The 24,381-nt window shown below is 42.0% G+C and overlaps 1 protein-coding gene and 1 long non-coding RNA gene across 2 annotated transcripts in view; both read right to left on the minus strand.

Annotated features, from left to right (window-relative positions):
* Positions 1–18,574, minus strand: part of LOC118398981 (uncharacterized) — a 97,545-nt gene extending 78,971 nt beyond the window's left edge. The window contains exons 1-26 of the mRNA XM_052472369.1: positions 18,561–18,574; positions 18,393–18,417; positions 16,674–16,691; positions 15,849–15,920; positions 15,498–15,634; positions 15,299–15,415; positions 15,165–15,222; positions 15,034–15,081; positions 14,854–14,922; positions 12,951–13,090; positions 12,430–12,561; positions 12,276–12,333; positions 11,935–12,015; positions 4,776–4,975; positions 4,414–4,507; positions 4,281–4,298; positions 4,094–4,159; positions 3,837–3,976; positions 3,549–3,668; positions 3,403–3,460; positions 2,988–3,026; positions 2,834–2,896; positions 678–826; positions 474–587; positions 237–285; positions 71–151 (exon numbers count right to left, since the gene is read on the minus strand). Coding sequence (XP_052328329.1) covers positions 71–151; positions 237–285; positions 474–587; positions 678–826; positions 2,834–2,896; positions 2,988–3,026; positions 3,403–3,460; positions 3,549–3,668; positions 3,837–3,976; positions 4,094–4,159; positions 4,281–4,298; positions 4,414–4,507; positions 4,776–4,975; positions 11,935–12,015; positions 12,276–12,333; positions 12,430–12,561; positions 12,951–13,090; positions 14,854–14,922; positions 15,034–15,081; positions 15,165–15,222; positions 15,299–15,379 — 1,858 coding nt within the window. The 5' untranslated portion in view covers positions 15,380–15,415; positions 15,498–15,634; positions 15,849–15,920; ... (1 more) ...; positions 18,393–18,417; positions 18,561–18,574. The remainder of the gene's footprint in view (positions 1–70; positions 152–236; positions 286–473; positions 588–677; positions 827–2,833; positions 2,897–2,987; positions 3,027–3,402; positions 3,461–3,548; positions 3,669–3,836; positions 3,977–4,093; positions 4,160–4,280; positions 4,299–4,413; positions 4,508–4,775; positions 4,976–11,934; positions 12,016–12,275; positions 12,334–12,429; positions 12,562–12,950; positions 13,091–14,853; positions 14,923–15,033; positions 15,082–15,164; positions 15,223–15,298; positions 15,416–15,497; positions 15,635–15,848; positions 15,921–16,673; positions 16,692–18,392; positions 18,418–18,560) is intronic.
* Positions 18,575–18,758: 184 nt separating this feature from the next.
* Positions 18,759–23,672, minus strand: LOC127909905 (uncharacterized). The gene is made up of 3 exons (XR_008072901.1): positions 23,351–23,672; positions 22,881–22,980; positions 18,759–18,908 (listed from the first exon to the last, which is right to left on the minus strand). It is a non-coding gene; the product is annotated as an uncharacterized LOC127909905 (long non-coding RNA).
* Positions 23,673–24,381: the final 709 nt, after the last annotated feature.

Genomic DNA, 24,381 nt, shown 5'->3' on the forward strand with positions numbered 1-24,381 from the left:
ACCCCCAATGTTAAATGTCTAGTTGATGTGTTACCCTCTCCCTCCCACCTCTCCCTCCCCTCTAACTCACCCAGTTTCTTGCCAAGTGGTAGCATGGGCATCAGGTCTCCCATGTTCTCTCTCTTCTTGATCGCCTTCAAGATCACTAAGGCTACAGAATACAGAGTTAATCACTCACACAAAGGTGACCAAACAAATGCACACACACACACACACACACACACACACACACACACCTTTCTCATAGATGACGGACTCCCCGATGTAGCGTTGCAACATCATGAACTTATAAGGGATAGAGGGAGAAGGAGAGAGCGAGGGATGAGGACAATGCATCACTACAGGGTATAACTGTGGGTTTTTTGTGTTGGTTTGGAGTGTTTTACCTAGACATGTCTGGTGGAGTGTGTGTGTGTGTGTGTGTGTGTGTGTGTGTGTGTGTGTGTGTGTGTGTGTGTGTGTGTGTGTGTTACCTGTAGACACCCCATGGCATGTATTTTCTCAGCCTGTTGTGCCAGGTCCAGCAGTATTTCGCTCCTCTTATCAGACTCCTCTACCTCTTTCACAGAGCCTGGATGGGCACGCTCCTACACACACAGACTTGTATAAGAGGGCAATAGGCTTTTTTGTTGTTGTGTTGGAGCAACAAATTGGTCAATCTTTGTGTGTATATTTACCAGGAACGTGGTGACATGTTCATAGCTGTGTATGTGAGCGATGCTGAGTCCGTCTGACAACTTCCTCTCACACAACAAACACAGGAAGCCCCAGCCTGGAGACGAGGCCCCGGCCCTAGTAACACTGTACTGAACCAGGAACTGCAGACCTGAGAGAAAAAAAAAAGAAAAATAGAGTTATTGACCTGAACACAGAGGTGAGGGGTAATTCTGATGGGAACTACTTTTCTAGGTCTAACAGTGTATCTCGAACACGGGTAAAACATGCTTCCCCTTTGTTTTATGCTTAAATAGAGGGTATGTCATGGTCTTGTTAACTTCTTTTGGATAGGGGGAAGTATTTTGACGTCCGGATGAAAAGCGTGCCCAAATGAAACTGCCTGCTACTCAGGCCCAGAAGCTACGATATGCATATTATTGGTAGATTTGGATAGAAAACATTCTAATTTCTAAAACTTCTAAAATAATGTCTGTGAGTATAACATAACTGAAATGGCAGGCGAAACCCAGAGGACAAACCACCCCCTCCCCAAAAAAATCATCCTACCACTGATTTCAATGGCTGGCACTTTTATAATAGGGTGAAATCATGCCAGATTGTTGACATCTAGTGGAAACCCTAGGAACTGCAGTCTTTAGAGTTTCAGGCTGGTTTTTGGAAAATTTAGCCAGAAATTGTAGTTTTTCTAGGTGGCATTTTGGCTGTAGTGTTTCCAAGCGCGTGAATGAGAGTGCCTTCTTTGGTATTTTTCTCCGGTAAAGACAATAACGATTCTCAGTCTCAAATTGTATCTTTTATTTGCGTATTAGGGTACCTATTGTTTGATTTATAAACGTTGATTGACTTGTTTGGATAAGTTTATTGTTAACGTTTGGGATTCATTTTGTATGCATTTTGGAGGGAAATCGAGTGGATTATTGACTGAAGTGTGCCAGCTAAACTGAGTTTTTATGGATATAAAGAAGGACTTTATCTAACTATAGGACCATTTGTAATGTAACTGGGACCTTTTGGAGTGCCAACAGAAGATGGTCTTCAAAGGTAAGGCATATATTATATCGCTATTTCTGACTTTCGTGTCGCAACTCCCTGGTTGAAAATGATTTGTTATGCATTTGTGTGCTGGGCAGTGTCCTCAGATAATCGCATGGTTTGCTTTCGCTGTAAAGTCTTTTTGAAATCTGACACGGTGGCTGGATTAACAACAAGTTAAACTTTATTTTGATGCATCTCACTTGTGATTTCATTTAATTATTTATAGTAATTTGAAGATCTGCCATTTCACGGGAAATTGTCGATGGGACGCTAGCGTCCCAGTCGTCCGCAAGAGGTTAAGCCATTAAGTAATTAAATAATAAATATGGTTTAAGACTTGTGATTAGAACATCTCTTCCAATGGACAACTGGTTTCCATAATGTATTTACTATCTTTTTGGAACGGGATTTATTATGAACACTGTTGTTTGGATTCCATAGGTTTAGGACAAAAGAGACTCCTCTAACGTATAAAAGGGTGTTTGAGATGTCGAAGTTATGTGTCTTTAAGTAGTCTTGAATACTGTTTGTCGATACCGAGAACAAAACGACAAACACTTGAATCCAATTCAAGATTTTCTTAACGACCAGCCAGGAAGAGTAGTATAGAAGTAGCATACAAACGGAGTCTCCTCCACCTCAATCTATGGAATCCATGCAATTAATACTAATATATCTAAGGGACAGAGCACCGTATAAAAAGGTAAGGAAACTAAATGCATGTGTAAACCACATATTCCCTTGGACGCAGGATGTTCTAACACTGAAGTCATTCAGAGGACAGACTGTACTGTGCAGTATGTGAGTGGTCCAAGAGGATTCAGAGGCCTCATTGTTACATACATCAGTAACACAAAAAGGATACAGAGGCACAGATGGTAAAACAGATATTTCCACAAAGCTATAGTGGTTAATACCCATCAGAGGGTAAGGTAAGAACCTCCACAACAAGCACTTACTGTTTGTATAGCATTTGTGCTTCTGTATGTCCACTTCCCATATGTCCACTTTGTCTAATTTCTATATGCCTGCTTTCTGTGTCTGCTTCCGCTTCCACTTCACAATGTTTTTACTTAGTTTAAACCCTTTCGATTCTGTTTTCATTTTGGTCTGCACTCACCCAGCATAGGAATCCTCCGGTCTTTGTTTTTTAGATGGGCGGAAAATGTCAGCGGCCTGTCAACTATAGGATAACACACAGAGACAAACATTCTTAGAGCCCTGATTGCTCCTCTTATGACACCAGAGAAACTTTATGATGAACGTCTACTAACCTTTTAGATAACGATGGAAGTTCTTGAGTTTCTTCATGGCTTGAGGATGAGAGTGAGCGAGCGCAAGAGAGAACAGACAGAGGACATGAATGCAGGGGGTGCTAGACTTTCGGCAGTTGATGATGCAGCCTACCTACGGAGGAAGAGACTGCGAGGTGCCCAATGAAGAGCGTCGGTCCTGTCTATCCGACTGACACTTCTCCCTCCCTGTACCGTCGACACACCCTCCACTACAACTCTCAACTGCATCAACACTATCAGCATCAACATTATAAGCTGTGGAAGACCAGCGCCTAAGACTGAACCTGCCACAACCCTACATGTTTTTAAAAGTATCTTTTGAGATTCCCTTTGTAATGAAATGCGCTATATAAAAAATAAATATATTATTATTTTTAGTGGGGAGATGTCTTACCGGAGGAGTAGGTGGACATCTTAATGCTGTGGAAAACACTGTCAGGAATATCAAACACCTGGGGGAGAGAGGGCAATAAATGGAATGAGACCATAAACCTTCACATCTCCAGAGCAACCTCCCCTTCTCCCCCAATCTTTCCCTACCTTCAGTACATTGTCTCTCTCTCCTCGGACTCTCTCCTCCTCCCAGGCCAAAGTCTTCAGGACCTCCAGGCCCATCTCTGTCCCCCACCCGAATGGCAGACACTGCGGACTCTGGTACATCTGATACAGAGAGATAGAGCTCCCACTTTCAACTAACTACAATGTATACACAGACTTTATAAAGCATTCATAATGCTTCATAAGCACAACTTAGATGTGTGAAAAATCATTTAGAAGCAGCCATAGCCATAAAGTGTGATATAAAAAGCAACACATATGCACACTGACCAGGGTGCGTCGAAGGTGGAGTGTGGAGGTGAGGTGAGTCATGACGAGATTGGCAGGGATTATCTCCTGACAGGTGTGACACAGGTAGAAGGGTGTTTTCCAACACTCAGTACTCAAACACATCACCAACAGATAGACACCTGGGAAATGGAGTCCGACAGAGTACAGTATGTATGGTAGCGCAACTAAGACAAAACAGCATAATAATATTTAATATTAAAGTCTGATATTTTTCTGAAAAGAGGACACCCCTTTACCAATAATTGGTTCAGTTCTTTCTGAGCTCCGGATGTACTCATACAAGGTAAAGGATGGGATGCAGGCTATACCAATGGCAGAGAGAAGGGAAGGAAGAATGTTGTCAGTGATCTTGATGGCCAGTAGAACTGGACAATGAGATGAACGCATTAAACATATACATTTCATTGGAGTCAGAAAACTCACCTTTACTGTCCTCGTCCCCTGAGAAAGAAAAAAAATAGTTCATAAACAATGTAACTCTCAAAAGATGTACAGCATGATGGGGAAACGATGCAGTAGTTGATTTTTTATGGTTGGTGGTCAACATCACTAGTACCTGGTTCAAAGATAACTCCTAGCATCTCCTTGTGTTTCCAGTGACGCACATGTAACTTGTACTGCGACACAGACTCACATACCACGTTGCAGTCCTGAAGTGGATACAGAGATGACAGGGATGCACACACACACACAATTGTTGAGCCTCCTGTTCCTCAGAGTGTGTGGGAGAGGGTTTAAGTATTTCCAGATGTAAAGTAAACATGTTGAGCAGCCACCATGCCAACATTACAGAGAGGAGGCATGTCACCAGTCCTGGAGCAGGACCTTAACCTGGGGTTAAGTACTGAAAGACACTTAACCCCAGGTAAATTAGAAGTTGTGGCTGTGTTACCTTGTGTGAGGAACAGTATTCCTCACCTGACAGTGCAGTCGACAGGTCCCGCTCTGGCTAGTAGCTTTGGTAACAACTGGAACAGTACTTGCTGTAGCTACAGTCTCAACAGCTGTAGGTGTGACATAGGTCTTCTCTGGGCTTGACTTGGTCTCCATAGGAACAGCTTCAGGAACGTTAGTCATGGTAACATCTTTGGTAATATTTGACCCTTCTGAGGAAGGAACTAAAGAAGATCCAGACAGAGAACATCAGAGAGTTACAGAGTCCCTGACTGGCACAACTCTAAACAGAGAAAGAAGGGGGTAACACTTGATTTGGATAGTCCTGATTGGCCATCTGCAGAGCATCTAGATAGACTTACTATCAACAAACAATCTGTTGATAAGCAACTGCTTGGTAAGGTTACGGTTAAGAGTAAGGGTTAGGGCTAAGGTTAGGGCTAGGCTAGGAGTTAAGTATAGGGTTAGGATAAGGGTTAGCTACACTATCCAAATAAAGTGTTAGCGAAGTGGGAGAGGGGACATTGAAATCACTTGGCCAAACACAGAGCAGAAGTAAGAACAGAGGGAGAGAGAGGATCAGGAGTCCTGCCAACCTGAAACACAGTCACTTAAACTGATTAAGGGAGGGCAATACCTTATTTTCTATACAGTCATCCTTTACTTTAATCATTCTACATCAGCACATTCCACTCTCCATAATCTCCTCCACATGCCCCCTTCCAGATCTGGAAACCACCTCAAACTCATTCTGCTATACATGATATGTCCTGTACAGGACCACTCCGATGACCTCTCTGCTCTAGCAAACCTGGGGTGCTTCAAGCCTCAGCCTTAAATAAACCAGGTATTCAGGTAGGGTGCGAGTGTGCTGTGTCTGGGATGTGTCGTGGTCATTTCCTGTATTACTAAATGATGAGTTACAAACCACACACCACATAAACTTCATCTTTTATTAATATGAGTTTCACCATAGCCCTGTGACTCTCAGATCAATTCAGTGTCTATAAATTAATTCTCCGAGAGTGCTTTCAAAAGAAGACTTAGTATCTTTTATAGCCAACTCACATGATAAACCACAGATATTAGGAACTTCAAAGGGCCTTTTACTTGAGAGAGGAGTATCCCATAGCCAGATGGCATTAGTTATAAATTATCATTCAGTTTGGTCTCTTGGTACTTCATAGTACCAAAACATTACCTCATCCAATGGCATATATCAATTGTCAATTCTAGATACTCCCATCTCAAATGCACCCCTTCTACTGGGCAAGCTCACGGAGCCTCTAGGTCATATACTAGGTCAAGAGAAGGGCAACAGAGGGGACATACAATGGTTCCAGACACTGCCATACTCCTCCCCCCAGTGGGAAAAGGAGGGAGTGACTGGAGTACAGACATAGTGGAGCCCTTCACATGGTTTCACAGATATATTCATTATGAAGACAATGTTCAAGCTGGATTTCTCCCTTTCTGATATTCTGCCTATTACCAGACATGTAAAAGACAGGCCTGACCTCTCCCCTCACTGGGCCCCAAGTGACTTTTCCCTAGAGAAGGGAGAGAAAATGCAACTGCCAACAGTATAGTCCAAAATAAGACATTCTAATGACAAGTATAAAGTAAATAAAACATCTTATCTATGTTACCTAACTAATTCTGATTCAGCTACGACAGACGATTTAAGGAGGGGTTGTACGGGCTGATATCGCCTCATTTTAGCCAACTTTTGCCAATTAGCGTCAGTGCTTGACTGAGGTGAGATCAGACCGCTACTCTTCAGGGAAAGGGAAAATTTACTAGGTATCTCCAACTGAATGGATTCAACTGAAATGTGTCTTCCGCATTTAACCCAACCCCTCTGACTCAGAGGTGCGGGGGGGTGCCTTACAATTGGTGAGGTTTCTAAGTAAGTGAAATTTGGACCTATCAAATTTAGAAAATATTGTCCCATTTACATTGTGTTACTTATTGACTGTCCCCAACTAGACCAATAGAGCTGCATTTCTGTTGAATATCCAACTTCCAATGTTACCACGGTCAGTGTGAGCTCTGAGAGAACACTTAAGCATTCACCCAGGGTTTATTCAATATTATAAACTGGGTGGTTCGAGTCCTGAATGCTGATTGGCTGACAGCCATGGTTCAGACCATAAACCACAGGTATGACAAAACATGTATTTTTCCTGCTCTAACTATGTTGGTAACCAGTTTATAATAGCAATAATGCATCTCGGGGGTTAGTGGTATATGGCCAATATACTACGGCTAATGGTTGTATCCAGGCACTCAGTGTTGCGTTGTGCGTAAGAACAACCCCTAGCCGTAGTATATTAGCCATATACCACACCCCCTTGTGCCTTATTGCTTAAGTGACCTGCGCAGGGGAGACCTTTACTGGATGCAGCCAGCATTGGACTCTCTTAGACACAATTCAAGTTTAGCTTATATAGCCAGGGAACATCTGGTTTAGATTAGAGGTCGGATGATTAATTAGGGCCAATTTCAAGTTTATAACAAAATCTGTAATCTGCATTTGTGGAGGCCGATTACATTGCATTCCACGAGGAAACTGTGTGGCAGGGTGGCCACCTGATACGCGAGTTCAGCTAGGTGCCAAGGTAAGTTGCAAGCTAGCATTAAACTAATCTTATTTAAAAAAAAAAAAATCTTAACATAATCACTAGTTAACTACACATGGTTGATGATATTACTAGGTTAACTAGCTTGTCCTACGTGGCATATAATCAATGGGGTGCCTGTTAATTTATCATCGAATCACAGCCTACTTCGCCAAACGGGGGATGATTTAACAGAAGCACATTCGCGGGATAAAAAGCACAATCGTTGCAAGAATGTACCTAACCATAAACATCAATGCCTTTCTTAAAATCAATACAAGTATTTTTTTTTTATCTGCATATTTAGTTAAAATTCATTCATGTTAGCAGGCAATATTAACTAGGGAAATTGTGTCACTTCTCTTGCACGCAGAGTCAGGGTATATGCAACAGTTTGGGCTGCCTGGCACGTTGCAAACTAATTTGCCAGAATTTTACATAATTATGACATAAAATTGAAGGTTGTGCAATGTAACAGCAATAGTTAGACTTAGGGTTGCCACCCGTTCGATAAAATATGTGGAAAATTACATAATTAGTCAAGCTATCCAATGTTTTACTGTTTAAAGAATCGTCTCGTTATATGCTAGTTTTTTCTAACTTAATACAAACTCGTCTTTGTGGGACTGGGTCATGAGACTGGTCATATAGATAAGGTCCACTTCGGTGCGACCGCAGCATGTGACATCCCGTGTGTTTACTATCTACAGAAAGTCACATGTATGGAAACTTCCAGAAAGGAGCACATAGTGTTTTGCTGTTGTGAATGCAGTTAGCCCGAGGGCTCAACCATACATCTTAAATGTAAAACAGACAACTAATTGTCTTTACACACCATCTGCTGACTGCCACGTATATACAAAAAGGATGTGCTTCTCTATAAAAGCAGAGAACACTGTTCGTTGAGCTTTTTTTGCCAATCTTATAAGTGTTTGAAAGAATCTGCAGTCTCTCTTCCTATAGAATTGCTACAACACAAGTCATCAGCATCTGACTATGACTAGCATTCCTCAGAGACGAGGTCTACCCCAAACTATTAAATAAAATGTCTTATTATATTCTGTCTTGGTTGTCATTCAGTTAAGTCTGTACTCGACTGAACTATCATTTATGTATATGACTACTATAGATGCCACATAGGCAGCTTTCAACTGGAAAAGCTATTTATTTTGGGGCAGTTCCTCTTCTCGCCCAGTGAGCTAGTCAGGTAGTGTGTACGGCACATTCATCCAGAGCCACGTACCCTGAACCAGCTCACAGGAGATCCTGCGACATTGTACTCTGCAGGTAGTTAAAACCTAGTCTTATTTATGTTTCATAGTGCTTTTAGAGGCCACGTAAAGAGTTGAACATACATTGAGGCCAACGTCAGGGGGAGAGAGAAGTTATGGAATACCATTGAGAGACTAGTTAGATAACACCATATGACTACCTTCTGCAACCCAGCAAATTTAGCAGAACTTCGTTTACAAAGCACTCCAGTAACATCCATAGATCCTGAATACACCCCAGGGTGAATAAACAGCTTCCATCCCCAGGCCATCAGACTGTTAAACAGTCATCACTAGCCGGCCTTCGCACAGCACCCTGCCCTGAACCTTAGACTACTGCTCTATGTACATAGAGTCATTGAACACTGGTCACTTTAATAAAATGTTTACAACCGGTTTTAACAGTTCAACAGTGCATTCGTTAATTACAGGCCCAATGACTTTTCCCACATTTTGTTACAACAAAAAAAGTCTCAATCTACACACAATACCCCATAAAGACAAAGCAAAAACAGGTTTAGAAATGTTTGCAAATGTATATAAAAAAATAAGAAATAACATTTACATAAATATTCAGACCCTTTACTCAGTACTTTGTTGAAGCACCTATGGCAGCGATTACAGCCTCGAGTCTTCTTGGGTATGACGCTACAAGCTTGGCACACCTGTATTTGGAGAGTTTCTCCCATTCTTCTCTGCAGATCCTCTCAAACTCCATCAGGTTGGATGGGGAGCGTCGCTGCACAGCTATTTTCAGGTCTCTCCAGATGTTAGATCAGGTTCAAGTCCGGGCTCTGGCTGGGCCATTCCACTTCTGTGTTGTCTTGGCTGTGGGCTTAAGGTGAAAGGTGAACCTTCGCCCCCGTTTAAGGTCCTGAGCAGGTTTTCACCAAGGATCTCTGTACTTTGAAAACCACCACTATGCTTAAAAACATGGAGAATGGTACTCAGTAATGTGTTGTATTGGATTTGCCCCAAGCATAACACTTAGTAGTCAGGACAAAAAGTTAATTGCTTTGCCACATTTTTTGCAGTATTATTTTAGTGCCTTGTTGCAAACTGGATTCATGTTTCAGAATGTTTTATTCTGTACAGGCTTCCTTCTTTTCACTCTGTCAATTAGGTTAGTATTGTAAAGTAACTCTGTTGTAGTTGATCCTTCTTCAAGTCTCTATCACAGCCATTAAACTGGAACTGTTTTAAAGTCATTATTGGCATCATAAAAAACCCTGAGCGGTTTCCTTCCTCTCCGTCAGAGTTAGGAAGGACACCTGTATCTTTGTAGTGACAGTGTATCAACACACACCCAATCCAAAGTGTAATTAATAGCTTCACCATACTCAAAAGGATATTCAACGTCTGCTTTTTTTCCCATTTTTACACATCTACCAATAGCTGCCCTTCTTCGCGACGCATTGGAAAACTTCCCTGGTCTTTGTGGTTGAATATGTGTTTAAAATTCACTGCTCAACTGAGATACCTTACAGATAAATGTACATGTGGGGTACAGAGACGAGCTGGACATTAAAAAGAAAAAATGTAAACCCTATTATTGTCTATGCAACTTATTATTTGACTTGTAAAGTTAAGTGGGGCAGCAGGTAGCCTAGTGGTTGGGCCAGTAACCGAAAAGTTGCTAGATTGAATCCCAGAGCTGACAAGGTAAAGTTCTGCCCCTGAAAAAGGCAGTTAACCCAGTGTTCCTAGGCCTTCATTGTAAATAACAATTTGTTAACGGACTTGCCTAGTTAAATAAAAAGTAAAATAAAATAAAAAATTAAGCACATTTTTACTCCTGAACTTATTTAGGCTTGCATAACAAAAGGGTTTGAATACTTCGACTAAATTCTCATTTAATTCAATTTGTACAAGTTTTTTTTATAAAAAAAAAAAAAAAACATAATTCCACTTTTATATTAAATGGGGTATTGTGTGTAGGCCAGTGACAAATCAATTGAATCCATTTGAAAAATTCAGACTGTACAAAAATTGGGAAAAAGTCAAGGGGGTTCTGACGATTCTGTGCTTCTACCTTTTGAAGAAGGCATAGCTGCACCTTTTATATTCATTTACTACATGGCCAAAAGTATGTGGACAACCCTTAAAATTAGCTGATTAGGCTATTTCAGCCACACCTGTTACTGACAGGTGTATAAAACCGAGCACAGCCATGCAATTGCCACAGAAAAACATTGGAAGTATAATGGCCCGTACTGATGAGCTCAGCGACTTTCAACGTGGCAGTCATAGGATGCCACCTTTCCAACAAGTCAGGTCGTCAAATTTCTGCCCTGCAAGAGCTGCCCCAGTCAACTGTAAGTGTTATTGTGAAGTGGAAACGTCTAGGAGCAACAAAAGCTCAGCCGCGAAGTGGTAGGCCACACAAGCTTTACAGAATGTGACCGCCGAGTGCTGAACTGCGTAAAACTCGAATGTCCTCGGTTGCAACACTCACTATTGAGTTTCAAGCTGCCTCTGGAAGCAACGTCAACACAATAACTGTTTGTAGGGAGCATCATGAAATGGGTTCCCATGGCCAAGCAGTCGCAGATCACCATGCGCAATGTCAAGCGTCAGCTGGACTGGTGTAAAGCTCGCCGCCATTGGATTTTAGACGATTCTGTGTTTCCATTTTTTGCCATCAGTTTGGCAAAGGCCCTTCCTGTTTCAGCATGACAATGCCCCAAGCACAAAGCAAGATGCATAAAGAAATTGTTTGTTGAGATCTGTGTGGAAGAACTTGACTGGCCTGCACAGAGCCCTGACCTCAACCCCATCAAACACCTTTGGATTGAATTAGAACGGAGACTTTGAGCCAGACATAATCGCCCAACATCAGTGCCCGACCTCACTAATGCTTGTGGATTAATGGAAGCAGCAATGTTCCAACATCTAGTGGAAAGCCTTCCCAGAAGAGAGGAGGCTATTACAGCAGCAACGGGGGACTCCTCCATATTAATGCAAATTCTTATTTACAAATGTTCGGCAAGCAGATGGCCAAAAGTATGTGGTCATGTAGTGTAAATATTTATATTCTGGACTCAGTCATTGCTCGTTCTGATAAGTCTTAAAATTGTTTGTTCTTTTTGTTTTATTTTTAGATTGTGTGTACTGCATTGGACCTGCGATAACATCTGCAAAACTGTGTACGTGACCGATAAACCTTGATTTGAGGGTGACTGAGCAAGAGGCAGAAGTCATACAAACAGAGGGAGGAATAGAAATGGAACAGAGTTCGAGATGTGCTTCTCAACAAGGCAACATGTGAAAACATTCCTTCCCAGTACGTACCCAGTTTGTCTCCAGGTATAATGCTGGTCTTAAGGCTGCCCTCCTTACGAGCTCTCCTAATGGTCTGCAACTTCCTCAGAGCTACAAACAGCAAACACATGTCAGTGTGTGTGTGTGTGTGTGTGATAGAGACCCTACAGTGTGTACACACATTTGAGAATCAAAATATGCATGTATGATTGACATTTTTTCAAGAGGTGTGGGTTGCTGAAAGAGTTGCTAAAATAGCAGTTGGCTGGATTCAACCCCATGCTACAGCAGTATACGTGTTCTGGAGGCAGAGGCTTAGACCACATCTATTCATTATTTTAAAGAGTGCGTTTGTATGCATGTCTACTCACCCTCTGTGTAGACAGAAAACTCAACTGAGGAGAACACTGCTGGTTCCAACACAACTTGCTGTAACAAACAGACAGACCATTAGGTTATCAGTCAGATTGATTCAATTATTGGTTTGGGGGTGAAGTCAACAGATATGAGTGTGGTATTGTTCACCTGTATCTCCATATTGGCTGACTGACTGATGTCTTGCACCTGATTGGCCAGGTCCAGGATCATGGCGATGAACCTGCAGCTGTACTCTTTATAACAGTCCTTCATCAGGAGGGTGGAGGGGTGAAACACCTTCTACACATACAGAGGTAGTCAAGAAATACCAGTAGAGGGTGTAACACACACACACCAGACTCACACTTGAAGCGGTAATGAGCGATGAAATAGTTGATACACCACCTCACGGGTGTATCCTCAAAAAGCTTGCATGAAAAAAATGTGTGGTTAGCTAACGTCGAAGCTTGCTTGCATGAGCTTGCCCTCTTCCGATTGGCTATCATGCGGTCACTTCGCAGTAATTTGCATAATATTGGAAATGCAGAACATTGGTTGCTTGCAATCTTGTGGTCGACCTTTAAGTCTATGTGCGTCTGTCCTATTCTCCTTTCAGTGAAAATTACTGGTTGCTGGTAGCAGATTCTTACCAAGTGTGAGTCCCCAGATACACAAACACAGTTACTTACGAAGTACCAGTAGAGGTGGTCGAAGCCGAGTGTGTGTTGGATGACCCTCCGTGAGGGGACAGGAAGGCGGCAGAGCTGACAGAGGTAGGATCTCCTTTGGCCATGCCCTTCACAGCAGTACTCCACCAGGTGCTGTAGACCTACAGGTCACAAGTAAAGGATCAGAAGTTAGGGGTAGTCACTGACACACAGGTGCATTCAACAAGGGAAATAGTTTGTGAACATTGGCCAACGTTAGCAAACATATTCCATTTGTTTTGTGTTGGTCGCGATTGTTCGTCAACGTTTGCTAACAGTCGGAGAAGATACTGTACGGTGAACGTAAGTGTCTGTTATGGGTCTAAACTACCGCTAAAAATAATCAAGTGGCCATGTAGATTTTTAGCTAAGTAGTTTTCAGTTTGAATATTGTCGCTAAAAAGCAACAGTAATCGTTAGAAAATGTAGCTGTTTGTTTCACCTTAACATTTCAGAATGTTCATTCAAAAATCGTTCAACTGAACTTGTTACTCTGGCTACATGTTCACTGCAAACATATGTTTTTGAACTCACTTCAGGTTTATGCTCTGACCATTGAAGGGTTAAAGTTAATTTTGGGGGTATTCTAAAGACCCCCACCATTGATTAAGCAAATTAATAACGTGCCATTGTACTTATGCTCACTGTCTAGCTGAATATTGAGGCCTCCGTCTGTCTAGCTCTGCGAAAACCCGCAGCCCCACATCTAGAAAAGGGACTGTCTACACTGTAAACATTCACAAAAACAAAAATGTTGAATTCAAGGTTAGGGTTAGCAGTGTGATTACGTTTAAAATCTGATTTTATGAGACTCTGGCTGTACCAGCTAGTGACCTCTCTGCAGAGCTGCCTCCAGAACAAGATTCATGACGAAAAACGCTAACATGCGTAGGACACTACTTTATTGATGTCGATCTGAGAGGCAGTGTTAGTGTGCTGTGAATAAAGAGACTTCTGAACTAGGAAGTCGTCAACTGATCCTTTATCTCCGTTTGGCAACCTAACAGCTGGGTGATGGCCATCACAAACCTACAAAAGGTTTAGTGTCATGATACCAAAATGATAACACAGCAGAAGTGACAGATTTTTCCCACTTCTTTTAGGTTTTCGCTCAATTATTATTATTATTTTTTTTTTAGAAAAATCAATAAATGTGTTAAGTCCACAACGACGCTTAAACCACACAAAGATTGCTGTTTGAGTTACCTTTTAAATTAAGTGGCATGAGATTAGCACTGTTTGGTTAGCAGTGTTTCTGTAGTGCACATGTGATGGAGTATGCAAAACAAATGCCCACTGGATTGATGCAAATAATTAATTTGCCAGGTAGGCATAGGCTAATTTGTACTTAATTTAAAAGGTTTTTGGGAAAGCCTTTCCATCTACCTGAATACTTATTATTTAACTAGGCAAGTCAGTTAAGAAAAAAAATATTATTTACAATGATGGCCTACCCCAGCCAAACCCTCCCATAACCCGGACGACGCTGGGCCAATTGTGCGCCACCCTATTAGCATCACTAACGGCTACACAAAGCGTTAGATAAAGACGCACGGCACACACACAGCACACAAATCACTGATGCCTTCTGCTCATCTCTTATGATAAGCTCGGGCAAATGAATACATTTTCTAACAGGTTCAATGCATTTAGTTTCTTTTCAAACTTACGACACATTTGACAGAAAGTAACAAATTCTAATAGTGAACCACTTTTCACGTTATAGTATCGAAAAAGTCTCGGTACACCGTGCAACGCTAGTGGTTATGTGTCTCTAGAACCAGAGTCTACTGCAATGTGCACACGCCATTTTGAGGTCACTGACATACTGTGTCACAGCCTTCCTCTTTCCCCTTCCAACTGTGTTTGTGATAATGGTTCCTACCCAGCAGAGGGTGTTTCCTGTTGGGGTCTCTGTGGTACTCTTGTATAGTCATCCTTTCTGGTCTGTCAGCTAGAGAGGAAGAGGGATGTAGTGAGAGGAAAAAAGGGATAGATTTAGTCAACACAGATGTTAAACTAGATATAAAGAAGTGATTGAAAAGAAAAGGACATGCACACTCACCTCTGATACACTCAGCCAGCCTGTCAGTCTGAGTCAGGGCCTGCATGACTGAGAGACAGAAAGAAAGTTAGTTAATCGTGTGGAGTAACTTCTTACTGTACCAATGAATAGCAGTGATGTGACAGTTGTACCTTTAGAGTAGCCACTTGTCTTCAACTTCACAGACACACTCTTAGGCATGTCCAGCACCTACACACAAATACACACACGTGAGTAGGCCCGACCCGGCACACACACCCATCACAATGAGAAAACCAGTAGTTACCCGTAGCACTCCAGGTCCATTCTTGTCCATCTCTTTGACAGCTAGCGGCCGTAGGAGGTTCAACATATCCATGTTAGGCATCCAGGAGAAACTCAACACATCAGGGTCTGTGTAGCTCTGATACACACAAAAATGAAACAAAACCAATTACAGACTACTCTGGCTGCAGTTTAATTGGTGTGTGTGTGTGTGTATTTACATAGTAGTTGGAGAGGTGGTCAGCAGAGAGGAGGTGGTCTATGATCTGTCCTGGGCCACACTTCTCCTCACAACTGTGACAAAGGTAGAAAGTATCCCTCCCCTCTGGACTGACACACAATGTCACCAGGCACAGACCTGGGATATACACAAATGAAGAAGTCAGAAAGAAACAAGTCACCAGGCACAGACCTGAGACATACACAAATGAAGAAGTCAGAAAGAAACAAGTCACCAGGCACAGACCTGAGACATACACAAATGAAGAAGTCAGAAAGAAACAAGTCACCAGGCACAGACCTGAGACATACACAAATGAAGAAGTCAGAAAGAAAAACACACACACACTTACCGATGATGGGATATGGGGTGTTTGCGGGTTTCCTGGCCAGATTCTCCAGAACCAAGAAAGGGGCAAAGTAGACTAAACAAAAGAAAGAGCAGAGAGATCAATCTAGTCCATTCACATTGTGAACATTGAAGAGGTAGGGGCTAGGAGAGCAGGCTAGGGATCGAAATGGAATAGGGCCATAACAAAACAGATTCAGACTTGTCTACCAGTGTTTACACTTAAAGTCCACTGTTAACTACTTTGTTAACTGAAGACAGCAGAACAGTTTCAACTTACTATTATTCGACCATGCTGGTCATTTATGAACATTTGAACATCTTGGCCATGTTCTGTTATAATCTCCACCCGGCACAGCCAGAAGAGGACGGGCCACCCCACATATGCTCTCTCTAATTCTCTCTTTCTTTCTCTCTCTCTCTGAGGACCTGAGCCCTAGGATCGTGCCCCAGGACTACCTGACATGATGACTCCTTGCTGTCCCCGGTCCACCTGACTGTGCTGCTGCTCCAGTTTCAACTGTTCTGCCTTGTTATTATTCGACCATGCTGGTCATTTATGAACATTTGAACATCTTGGCCATGTTCTGTTATAATCTCCACCCGGCACAGCCAGAAGAGGACTGGCCACCCCACATAGCCTGGTTCCTCTCTAGGTTTCTTCCTAGGTTTTGGCCTGTCTAGGGAGTTTTTCCTAGCCACCGTGCTTCTACACCTGCATTGCTTGCTGTTTGGGGTTTTAGGCTGAGTTTCTGTACAGCACTTTGAGATATCAGCTGATGTACGAAGGGCTATATAAATAAATGTGATTTGATTTGAATTGGCTTACCTTGACCGTGGTACTCATCTGAGAGAGAGAGGGGAAGAGAAAGTGGGAGGGTGAGAGATGTCGTGGAAATATTGGTTAAATAATCTCTCAGATACTGTGAATTCAAATAGACTTTAATACAAAGTAACAAGTAGAGTTCGTTCATGGAGCAACTGCCGGACTCAGTCCACTCCTTTTATATAAGTTTCATAGCCCCTCCACGTTTTGCTAATAACCATATCCCCTCAGCTTTACTCCAACATTGTTTCCAAATCTAAGTCCTTCCCTCTAGGCGGGGTTTCTGTCACAGATCCCCCCAGTACTGATGCTCAATCGATCCACCAGTTCCGGAGGTCTACGTCACCGGCTTTCAAGGCTTCACTGAATGGGACTCATTATCAACCCCGGACTGTCTTGTCTGATTACACACACACACGGTTCCCATTTCCCCTGATTAGTATATTATATATGTGCCCTCTGATCCCTCCGTCTTTGTCGGTTATTGTTCACGTCTGTATTGTCCAGTGTCGTTCAACAAGGTTACCCTCGCTCTTTTGTTTGGGTACATCCCAGTGTTTTTGTATACGTGTTTGTTTTGGGTGTATTAAACCCCAATTATGTATTCCTGTGCCCATCTCCAAATCCTTTATACCAGCGTGACAGTTTCCCCTCCCTCTAGTTCCTTGGATCAATTATATTGGTGGCGCGCCTATACATAATCGCCAAAAAGTACAGATTACTATAGGCAATTATAAGATTGCTACATGCCATTATCGGACCACAATAATACTACGGGCCATTATAGGTTTTAACTATAGGCCATTACAGAATTATACCAATAAATACACTTAATCCCAGGATTACACAGTGTCTTTGCTCACTCTCTTTAGTGCCATTCAGCCTTTTAACAAGAAACACATTCTCTTAACAGAAAACCCCCATGGAGACAAAAAGGGAAAACAGTTAGCCCTTCTCCCAAACTGTTACTTTTTTAAATTAAGATTTATTGTCTCAGAGACACAGAATAGTGACTGGGTTGACAGAAAGCAACCATATGCTGGTAACCTGGCACAGTGCACAGACCATACCCAAGGTACTCTTATCGGTTTGAGCGTTGGGCTGGTAACCAATAGGTCGCTAGTTCGAATCCCCTAGCCAACAAGGTGAAGGAAAAAAATATATTACAAAATCTGCCAATGTGTCCTTCAGCAAGGCACTTAAAGTACCTACCTAGTGTTTCCAGATTTATATGAAATATGATCTATAATTACTTACAATATCAGTGAAATAGTTATCCTTCCAAGAAATTGTAATCATATGCTAAAAGGCAGCTTTTCTGTGCTGGAATGGTGTAGGCGTACCCCAACAAAAGTGGGCGTATACCGGTAATTACATTTTTTTTTTTACACAAGTAGACCGTTGATTGGCCAGCTCATCCTCAAGGAGATAACATGTTCGATGAGGAAATGGCAAGCATTTTTTAAGCGGTCCGCGTGAGATACAAGTTTGAGGTTTTGAAGTGTTTTTCTCAGATTTATGAATCGGCCACAAATACAAATATAGGGCAAGTAAACATCTTCAGTATCTGTAAAAATATGAACTTTTTAAAAAGTGAGATTTTCACTGGACAGTTACTTTGTTACACTGCAACCTTTCTATATCCGTTTTTCACATTTTGGATAAAAATCTAACACCCCAAAAAACAATTCCAAGCATTCTGCAACAAGAGACACACCCTACCTGTCTGGAAGAGCTCTGCCACTTGCTGTAGTTGATGGGACAGACAGATAAAACATGTAGTGATTTTAATGCAAATTTTAAAAAACAGCCATATGAAAATACTAATGTCTCAAACTTGAAGCACGTCCTTGAACAAAAAGTACACTGAGTTTCAGTTCATCACAAGACCTTGATTTCCTGCTGTGGTTTGTACAGGCAGTGTTCCTATGGCAGGGGCAGCAAACAGTCTTCCTGCAGAGCTACTGGCTATTGTTCCAGCCCTGCACTAATACACAAGATAAATAACCTGTTCATTGTGGCCATGAACTGAAACAGATGTATTAAAGCAGGGCTGGAGCAAAAGCCTGCACCCTCGGTAGCTCTCAAGGAGGGTTGGCCTGCATAGCTTAGAAATGCAGTTTGTACAAAACACATCTTGAGCAATTATGAGCTGCATGACAATCGCACCTGTTGATGTTGCTTCCTGCGGACATGCTGCTTGAAGCGGCGGATGGTGTCAAACTTCACACCACAGTCCTACAGCCGAAAATAACAATCTATCATAGCCACGACATAGCCACGACTTACAAGAACTGTATACAAGTCATATGGATAGAATAATCACATTGACAAAAAAAAGTGTCAAAACACATTCACATACCAGTCACCCATATGGAACGTGATCAGGGCCAGTTTGAAAATTATAAATGCATTTTTCTATCAGTGTGCATGATTCATACCACAATTAAATTGCAAAGTTGAAATAAAAAGTAGAAAATGGTTCAGAAATTCTAAATGGTCATTGGAAAAAGAAGCCAAATAAACAGAAAATCCTAAATGCACTGTGCAAAATGAAGTCGAAAGTGGATGTTTTCATTTTTTCAAATAACCAATTTAACATTCTCACGTAACATTGTCCATGTTAATTTTCAGTGTATGGAAATTGACTCAGAACAAATGCAACTATTCAGGTCTAAGGCAAGGATAGGCCTACTCATCATTACAGGATGTACCAAACTGACAATTTCGCTTTACGTTTAAACTGCCTTTGTTTTAAAAATGAATTAAAAATATATAAATAAATAAACTGCAAAAAAAGAAATGTCCTCTCACATTCCATTTCTGTTAGTCACATAATGTGCCCTTGAACAAAAGGGGGGGGTCAAAATCAAAAGTAACAGTTGGTATCTGGTGTGGCCACCAGCTGCATTATGTACTGCAGTGCATCTCCTCCTCATGGACTGCACCAGATTTGCCAGTTCTTGCTGTGAGATGTTACCCACTCTTCCACCAGGGCACCTGCAAGTTCCTGGACACTTCTGGGGGGGGGTCCCCAGACGTGCTCAATGGGATTGAGATCCGGGCTCGTCGCTGGCCATGGCAGAACAGTGACATTCCTGTCTTGCAGGAATTCACACACAGAACGAGCAGTATGGCTGGTGGCATTGTCAAGCTGGAGGGTCATGTCAGGATGAGCCTGCAGGAAGGGTACCACATGAGGGAGGAGGATGTATTCCCTGTAACGCACAGAGTTGAGATTGCCTGTAATGACGAACAGGCTCAGTTCGATGATGCTGCGACACACCGCCCCAGACCATGACGGACCCTCCACATGGATCCCGCTCCAGAGTACAGGCCTTGGTGTAACGCTCATTCCTCCGATGATAAACGCAAATCCGACCATCACCCCTGGTGAGACCAAACCGCGACTAGTCAGTGAAGAGCACTTTTTGCCAGTCCAACGACGGTGGGTTTGTGCCCATAGGCGACGTTGTTGCCAGTGATGTCTGGTGAGGACCTGCCTTACATACAACAGGCCCTCAATCCAGCCCTCAGTCCAGCCTATTGTGGCCAGTCTGAGCACTGATGGAGGGATTGTGCATTACTGGTGTAATTCAGGCAGTTGTTGCCATCCTGTACCTGTCCCGCAGGTGTGATGTTCAGATGTACCGATCCTGTGCAGGTGGTACACGTGGCCTGCAACTGCGAGAAAGATCAGTTGTCCGTTCTGTCTCCCTGTAGCGCCGTCTTAGGCGTCTCACGGTACGGACATTGCAATTTATTGTCCTGGCCACATCTGCAGTCCTCATGCCTCCTTGCAGCACGTTCAAACAGATGAGCAGGGACCCTGGGCATCTTTCTTTTGGTGCTTTTCAGAGTCAGCAGAAAGGCCTCTTCAGTGTCCTAAGTTTTAATAACTGTGACCTTAATTGCCTACCGTCTGTAAGCTGTTAGTGTCTTAACAACCGTTCCACAGGTGCATGTTCATTAATTGTTTATGGTTCATTGAACAAGCATGGGAAACAGTGTTTAAACGCTTTACAATGAAGATATTTGGATTTTTACAAATGATCTTTGAGACAGGGTCCTTCTTTTTTTGCATAGAGAGCTCTAATTCCACGTGAATTCACAATGCAGCGGTGCTACTGCCAGCAACAGTTTGGGTCTCACTGAGCATCCCTTTCAGATGGTTAAGGATTGCACCTGTGCCACAAATATTGTATCTCAATTCCAAATCGTAAAGTTTGTATTTTGTTCTCAAAGTACTGCCATTCAGGACTTCGCTGCTGTCGCTTGCCTTTCTCTGCTATTTTTCCAACTGTTAGCCACAATGATGTAGTGGTGGCGAGTCGACTCCAAAAATGTATTAACCACGCGAATGTACAAAATATACCCCAAAACGCAAAATTTGGCTTTTAAAAACATGTATTTAAAAAAAATTGAGAATGTGCTCACCTCCCCACAAACTTTAGACCATGTGTTAGTGAGAAGAGCGAAAATCAGAAGACCGGGTTCATATTCCTGAAGGAGCCATACAACAATTGATAATGCGCATTTCTCATTTAAATTGGACCTAGTAGGCCAGTAAATAGATAGGCTATATGTATTTCAAGTTTTGCAATATCATAGGCAACGTGGGTTATTATACCGGTATACAGTCGAGTTTAACAGGCGAACAGTTTATATTTTACATTGAAGTAGGACCTACTGTAAGTACTATTATTGCATCTTTTTGTAGCCTGCCTTAAGACAATGTTTCAGAATTCGATGGTAATCAATCATAGTTGATGCAAAACACTGTTGAATTAAAACTTTCTGCTGACACGTTCACAAGAATTTGCCATTGTTTTCTCTTTCAGAAACGGACAGTCCTTTTCCAGATACAGCCTAAATTACTGCTAAAGATTAAAACATCCTGCCAACAAAGTAAATAGACTTGTAGCTTATGTAAATTATTTGACAGTATGCTTAGGCTACAATATTGCTGTGCAATAGCAGTGCGACATCATTGCCTTTTTTAATCTCTGAGCCTATACAAAGGCAGGACATTGAATCCCAATAATCTATTGATAAACTAAAATATTTACTTATTTCACATGCCATGGCCTAATGTCAATAGTTCCAAATTATACAACAAATAAAGGGTGTTATTGTCACCATAAAAAGTGTTTAGGCAGAGTTATTCACAAACACAGTTTTATGACTGGTCTGATTTATAAAATGAGAATATGCGTATGCCAAGTTTATAATTCTGAAAATGTGTGCGCACAGTCGTTTCAGAAATGGCACACACATATATTCAGTGTAAAATTTACACAACAGTTTTAAATGAGGCCAAAGGGCACCAAAACAGCAGAGAAGTTGAGCCCTGTACTTCAACGCTCTTAGTGTCAGTTTCTGCAACTACTGTGTTGTTTACTTTATGGATCTACATATTACAAAATAGGCTTTTCAGATAGGGATTTTTTTTAAGATTAAGGATCCCAATTTCATTCAAACCCCTACTCATCATGAATATGTAGGGTCTGAACCACCTCGGTTACAATTAAACATCCTTTGACCTCCGCCATCTATTGCATCATGCCTATGCCGCTCTGCCATTGCTCATCCATATATTTATATATTCTTATTTCATTCCTTACTTAGATTTGTGTGTATTAGGTAGTTGTTGCAGAATTGTTAGATTACATGTTAGATATTGTTGTGTAACTATGCCTGAGACCAGAGAAATTGCATTGGCTCCCTAAGCTAAATTGCCTAGATTTAGCAGGTTCAGTTGCTATTCTGGTGTACAGGAGAGCAGTTTGAACCCTGTCAGTTACAGTAGTCTAAACATCAATGCACAGAGAGCGTTACACTGCTATGATGTTTCATTGCATGGTGGTGGTGTTGTTCTCCTGGTTCAAGCTTCCAGAAAGCAATTTGCATACACTTTGAAAATGAAGAGACAATGCTACATTGGGAAGTTGTAAAATAAAAAATCCCCTTTCCATTTAAAAGTCTGTTCACCATTTTAATTTAGAATTTCTATTTACCTTTTCCAATCAGCCATCTTAATTTTAACATTGCAATTTCATTGTGGCATGAATCATGCACACGGATATGAAAATACACATGCATTTCAATTGAGCATTTAAATTTTGCAATTTTAAAAACGAGCACTGATCATCCTCCATACACCGACCATTCAACAGTTGTGGCATGACAAACCCAGCAAGACAAACCCACCTGACAAGCGAGCCGATAAGGAAACATTTATCTTGCTTGGTTTGCGTTTCGTTTCCTCGACCCAGACCGTCAAAATTGCTGTGTTCTCTATCGTGTGAATCTGTAACACAACACAACGGAAGCTGTAAATAACCTGCTGAGAGAAAATGTTTGATCTTGATGGTAAAGAAGTTGCCTCTGCCGCATGGTAGACGAAAACCTGAGATAAGTTGAAGCAGCACTTTCTGTTATTAAGAATATACGGTTAGCTAGAAGGATGGTCGCCTGGAAGTTAACTTCGCAATGCCTGGAAGTTAACTTCGCAATACCTACAAACTTCAAAGCCAACGAATAACGGTCAAACCAAGCTATAAAATGAGGTGTGATTTGCTTAGCAGCGAAATTCGCTGTGGAATGTGATGCCTTCTACACCACGCACAATCGATTTTAAAAAAGGACTAACCATCGTCCACAAAACAGCGTAATTTTACCTAAAATACTTCTGCTAAAACATCCCGTCTTCGACCGTGAAGAGCTGAAAACTTTCCGTTCTCTTGTTTAGAGGTGTGTCTCAACAATTTATGCGAAATTGCGGGAACGGTGCGCGAAGTCTTCACTGCAGTTGCGCAAAGGACTTATCCAGTTTAAACAGCGACTGCCTTTAAGTAAAAACACTCAGCACCATGAGTTTGTTGATAATATATTTTATCATTTTTCATACTGCCACAAAGTAACAAACGGCCAGGTTAAGATAAACTGATCTAACGGTATACTTCTGTAATGCTTTTAATACAAATACAACATATGAACAATTTTACTCACCTCTATATTTCCTTCTTTGTGCTTGAACTATAATATTCGTGCGGAATTTCTTACAACTTCTGAATAGAGAAAAACTTACAGATGCATATGGTACGATCCTGTTGTGTTCCGCCTAAAGCCGCCCCTCTACAAAATGTGTGGGTTAAATTAGTGTTCCGCGTTGCCACTGTCTAATAACGGATGTCAAAAAAGAACGAAAGTAAAAATGTGTTATGTCAAAATTATTTCATACTCCACATTTAGGGGGGCAACAAGGGGGTCCAAAATTGTTGTCACATGGGGCACTGGCCCCCGCCAGAACCGCTAGTGGGACCAGCTCGGCTTGTTACTTTGTAATAAAGTATTGTAGCGACCCGCACAGACAGCTGTGTGTTATGTGTTAGGCTAGGAGGTGGTTGTGTTGTACTGACCAGTACCCGGTGTTCGCGGGGTCCGACCTGTCAATCAACCTGCTATCTGCCAATCACGGGAATGCCTGGAATGTTCTGATGCCGGGCATCCTGGTGGTTGGCGGAGTGGCGTGGAGGGGGGTTGGGCAGGGGGGTGGAGCATTGGAAGTTAAGACCAGGTTCAGCCTTTGTTCTCTCTCTCTTACGTCTGGGTTTCACAAGAGAAGGTCACGATTGGCTTGTGGGTTATCTGTCATCTATTTGGCGTGTGCTACGGCCCAAACAGTAGCCTGTGTAAAGTTGGTGTAATA

Source organism: Oncorhynchus keta, chromosome 20, assembly GCF_023373465.1.
Source record: "Oncorhynchus keta strain PuntledgeMale-10-30-2019 chromosome 20, Oket_V2, whole genome shotgun sequence".
Classification (NCBI taxonomy): Eukaryota; Metazoa; Chordata; class Actinopteri; order Salmoniformes; family Salmonidae; genus Oncorhynchus; species Oncorhynchus keta.